The 4,823-nt window shown below is 38.8% G+C and overlaps 1 protein-coding gene across 2 annotated transcripts; it reads left to right on the top strand.

The window, feature by feature from the left end:
- Positions 1-270: 270 nt before the first annotated feature.
- Positions 271-4,622, top strand: LOC133662023 (beta-2-microglobulin-like). 2 transcript variants are annotated; one of them, XM_062065671.1, is made up of 4 exons: positions 395-419; positions 649-774; positions 1,067-1,342; positions 4,226-4,622. In XM_062065671.1, the coding sequence occupies exons 1-4, from the start codon at positions 410-412 to the stop codon at positions 4,237-4,239; spliced, it is 426 nt and encodes a 141-aa protein (XP_061921655.1). In that variant the 5' UTR covers positions 395-409; the 3' UTR covers positions 4,240-4,622. The 2 variants fall into 2 exon arrangements, with proteins under 2 accessions (XP_061921656.1, XP_061921655.1); XM_062065672.1 differs by lacking the exon at positions 649-774 and having other exon boundaries at positions 271-419.
- The last annotated feature ends 201 nt before the right edge of the window (positions 4,623-4,823 follow it).

Below are 4,823 nucleotides of genomic sequence, written 5' to 3'. Positions count from 1 at the left end.
AATATAATAATATATTAGTATATATTATATACTGTATATGTAATATTGTATATACTACATATATGTTATATTGCTACTATGGTACATAATTTCGTCTACTTTATACCTGCGTTATCCTTTCCATCCTTACCCTTTCCATCCTTTGTAACTGAGCTACTGTGTGGAACGATTTGCCTTGTGGATCAATAAAGTTGGTCTAAGATTCACACTCCATTCAGAAGGTGGCGGTAGTGCGCACCACAAGAATGCTTGCCAACCGTCATTCAACAAACGAAGAAGAAAGTTTTTATTTGGTGGTGATGGAGGTGGCGACTTGTCCAGGGTGTACCCCACCTACCGCCCTTAATGCAGCTGAGATTGGCTCCAGCGACCCCGAAAAGGACAAGCGGTAGAAAATGAATGGAAGGGGATGGGTTGTAGTAAGTACAGTAAAACACCATTTATGTGTTTGAAATGCCAATACGCAAATAATGTTAGTTTTTTTTTTAAACGGCCCCGTTTGTGTGGATACATGTTGTCTTTGTTATCTGGCGTGAATCTTTTGTGTGAGCAAACACCCTTACCCGCCCTGTAACACCAAATCAAAAAAATGGTCAAGTCTTGATTATGCCAGTGGGCGGGCAATAACGTTGGTACTTGTTTATCCAGGTCGACCAAATACTTTCGTTTTAGTTACGCGCGCTAGAGTAAGGCGAGCGGTCGTCATAAACATGAAGGTTCCAGCATGTTTGCTTGTCCTGGCTGTCGTTTACTTGGAAGTGGACTCCAAGTTCAGTAAGTATTTGTATAACTTTGATGTGCTTTTTTAGAAACAAACATGAAATTGCCGTCGTGTTAGTTAGGTTTCGTTTTCCTGGAACTGTTGCGACTGCACCCAGCAGTACCTGCATGGTGCATAGCACACTAAATACAAATGTATTACAGAATAATGTGTTTTTCTTCTAATACGAAGCAATACGAGGTCTATTGTACATAACTATGGGTATCACGGAAGAATAATCTGTGTCCTTTATTTTGAACCCATGTTACAATATGTTTTGTAACACAACTTCCTTCTTCGTGTCAGGTCCACCAAAAGTTCATGTCTACAGCTTCAAGCCAGCAAAGTTTGGGGAGCAAAACACGGTGATCTGTCACGTGAGCGAATTCCACCCCCCTGACATCCGTATCCAGATGTTCAAGAATGGAGAGGTGATTGGCAAGGTGGTTCAGACAGATCTAAGCTTCAAGAAGAACTGGCACTTCCATCTGACCAAGCACATTGAGACTACACTTGTGCAAGGAGACAAGTTCATGTGTGAAGTCATTCATGGAACGAGTGCCTCAAAATACTTCGACTGGGGTGAGTTATAATAATAAAGTCCTTCAAAATCTCTGGCGTTGATTCCTGGAATTGAAAAAAATCATGACCTATTATACATTTAAAACACGGAATAAAACTAAACTATTTGAAGGCCTTCCGGTGTAGGGAATTTCCTGCTTTTTAGAATGCATAGCTCTCATGTAAGTGTATAAATAAGGCCCCGTTTACACTAAGCCGGATAAGTTTATCCAGGGTAAATCACACCTAACCTTATCCGTTTCCACACAAAACAATGCCGCCGTTTAAGAACCCCTCCCCCGTCAGTCCGCCAGCGCAACGCGACTTAGTACGCATGCGCGGAAAATGCGCACATCATAGTCACTTCCAGTGTTGCTTTGTGTGCAAGGCGTGGCGAAGTTGGTAGCGTGGCTGTGCCAGCAATCGGAGTGTTGCTGGTTACTGGGGTTCAATTCCCACCTTCTACCTTCCTAGTCACGTCCGTTGTGTCCTTGGGCAAGACACTTCACCCTTTGCCTCTGATGGCTGCTGGTTAGCGCCTTGCATGGCAGCTCCCGCCATCAGTGTGTGAATGTGTGTGTGAAAGGGTAAATGTGGAAATAGTGTCAAAGCGCTTTGAGTACCTTGAAGGTAGAAAAGCACTATACAAGTATAACCCATTTATCATTTATTTATTTAAGTTCTTAAATGTAACTTATTTGAACAATATCCAGTGTTGTGGTATTTCAATTAATTGGAATGCAGTGTGCTGTGGAGCCCCGTTGTAGTGAATCACACCAAAGACATAAAAATTAATCAAATCTTTATTACACACGTAAACAATGTGATAAACATTTTACATCGATCAAACTAGGGATCTAGATATCTGGTCGGAACACTCACTCTTTTGCCTTCACCTTCATTGTCCATTCGTTTTTGGTGTTTTTATATACTCTGGACCTAGACGTTGAGTCTGCGACATATATGGCGGACAATAACTGATACAGTCTGCTTTGCCAGTCCAAAATCATTCGCTGTTTTCCGTAGTTAGTTTTCCCTCGACGGCCAGGTAATACAAAGCACATGCTACCCTCTAAAACAGCTTCAAAACCCTCCATCAACATTTTCTATACATACTGCAAGTCTGTATATAATGTAGTAACAGACACGTGCATAATAGTATGTAATATGAACAATATTTACAGTATTTTTATCATTTTAATCAAGATTTCCATGGCAGAGCACGTCCGATGATGTATGTTCCTACTTTCAGATACGAAACGCTTGTGTGTGTTCTAATTATGGCAGACTTGGTAACAAACAACAAAGACGACTATTTTTGGACAAATGAGGATTCACAAGCTTATCTTTTTGAATCTGAATTTATGAAGAATGAACTACTGCTTCGAGAAGCGAGCACGAAGGAAGAGTGATACGTTGGAGCAGACGTAAGCCAAGAGAGTGAGGTGAAAGTGAATCGAAGCTGCAAAATGTGGAATTTGAAGCCAAGCTATTTCAACATAAATGGTGTGCTTAGCCATAATTAACCATTAAAAAATGTCCCTGGCCAGCTGAACCAAGCAGACAACTGTCCATCGAGTGAGTCACTGTAATATCGATCATTAAACACGCAGCACGTCATGCGTGTTACTACAACTACAGTACATACGATGTCTGGCTAACAAAACATGACATGTGGGCTAATACTTTACAGATACTGTAATATGATTGTTCATGTTTTTCAGTCAGTACAGATTGTTGTCTTATCGCATTGTGCTGTGCATTACAAACTCAAACACGTTTCGTGTTGACGTAGAAGCCAGCTTATCTCTTTCCGCAGTTAGCTTCTATGGCTAATACACACGTAGCACGCCGATGTGTTACTACGCTAGAAAAAGAGTTCTTCAGGGTTCGCTCTTTCAATAACAATGTCGCGACAGTTTGGTTTTTATACAGATCACGGAAAGTAAATGAAGTATTGTTGACCATTTTTGAATGCATTTATAAAGTGATTTAGTGGTATATTAATTGCTCCCATTAGCTGCACTGCTAGCTACCTAGAACAAGACAATTTTTATGTTAGAAAGCGAAAAAAACAAACTTTTATCTTCTTGTCTTTCATAATGATTGTGAACGATGGGCAAAATTCCCCAAAAAGTGCAGTTCCCCTTTAAGCGGCTAATTAAAACGAATTAAATTGTTTTGTTTTGGTGTCTGATGGCTTTTTTTTTTTTGGATGTCGTACCTTCTTTTTATTTAGGAAATATATTACAATAATATATCTCCCACATGAAAAGATATCTTTCATTGTGCATATTTTTTTGCATTTGAGTCATTCCAGACGTACAAATTCGCTGGTGATACAATCCACAACCTCACACACAGAAACAAGTGTCAGGTGCCTATTTTTCTGTTGTCTAGATTGATATTAAAGAAAGATGTTACAGATTATAGGCGTGTGCTGCTGGTCCAACACATCGCACACAGGTGGTAACATGAATTTACAGAAAACTATCGTCTATGTGGTAAAAGCCCTATATCCTCATTTAAATAAGGCGGTCTACCATTTTTCAATTGCACACGCAGTGTAAGTAGATCACACGCAACACACCCACTGGTAGTACACGCAATTGTATTTTTTGGACACGCTGTCTAGCGTGTTGTTTTTAGATCTTAGCAAATCAGGCCCTATGGAAGTCTGTCTCAATGTTTACTTGGATACATATACTTAGCATTTTGTGTTGGTTTATGCACACAGAATGCTAAGTGAAAGTATGGAACTGCGAAAATTGAGACACACTTCCACGATTACATATAGTATTTTGACTGAGTGAAATTAACGCATTTAAAATGCTAAATTACTAAAAATCCTCATTGAATGGCTTTAAAAAAAATGTTTTTATAATAATGTTTTTTTTTTTCCAGAGGTCAACATGTAAGAAGAGGTCCAGTGATCTGTGAAACCTAAGAAATGCACTATCCAGCAAAAATAACGCAGGAATTTTACCTTTCATTCCTTCACATCTTCCATTGATCTGTGTCTGTTGAGGGACATTGGGATTGGGTGGTTCTTAATTTGATGTCTTCAATCAATCATATCACACTTTCAATTATTTTAAGGCACTATCAATCTTTTGCTCATGGCAACTGCCACTTTTTTCCACATGAAATAGGGTCTAAGGAAATGGTTGATTAAATGTTAGCCAACATAATCAGTTTGGAAAACAAATGTTGGTTTCTTTTTGCACTATTCTTAATATCTTGATTTATAAAATGGAAAAAAATGTCATGAACTTTCCTAATAAAAAAATTTCATCTTTCAGTGGTGTCCAAACTTGTTCATATGTTCATCACATTTGTGTTGGCAAAAAATGCTGAAACCAGCCAAATGTTGGTCAAGATATACAGTCCTAAGCAAGTATTGTTGACTATTTTCAGAGCGGAGTACATTTTTATTAATACAGTTCCTAATTACAAAAATATAATAGGTCATACTTTTTCCCCATGCAACTGTTTTTTGGCA

The sequence above is a fragment of the Entelurus aequoreus genome, linkage group LG12, assembly GCF_033978785.1.
Source record: "Entelurus aequoreus isolate RoL-2023_Sb linkage group LG12, RoL_Eaeq_v1.1, whole genome shotgun sequence".
Lineage (NCBI taxonomy): Eukaryota > Metazoa > Chordata > Actinopteri > Syngnathiformes > Syngnathidae > Entelurus > Entelurus aequoreus.
This window is presented reverse-complemented; position numbering and strand designations above follow the sequence as displayed.

What these genes read in the sequence shown, in the direction of transcription:
- LOC133662023 (XM_062065671.1), top strand. An exon ending in GGAAGTGGACTCCAAGTTCA is followed by an intron (nt 775 to 1,066) that starts GTAAGTATTTGT and finishes TCTTCGTGTCAG; the next exon opens with GTCCACCAAAAGTTCATGTC.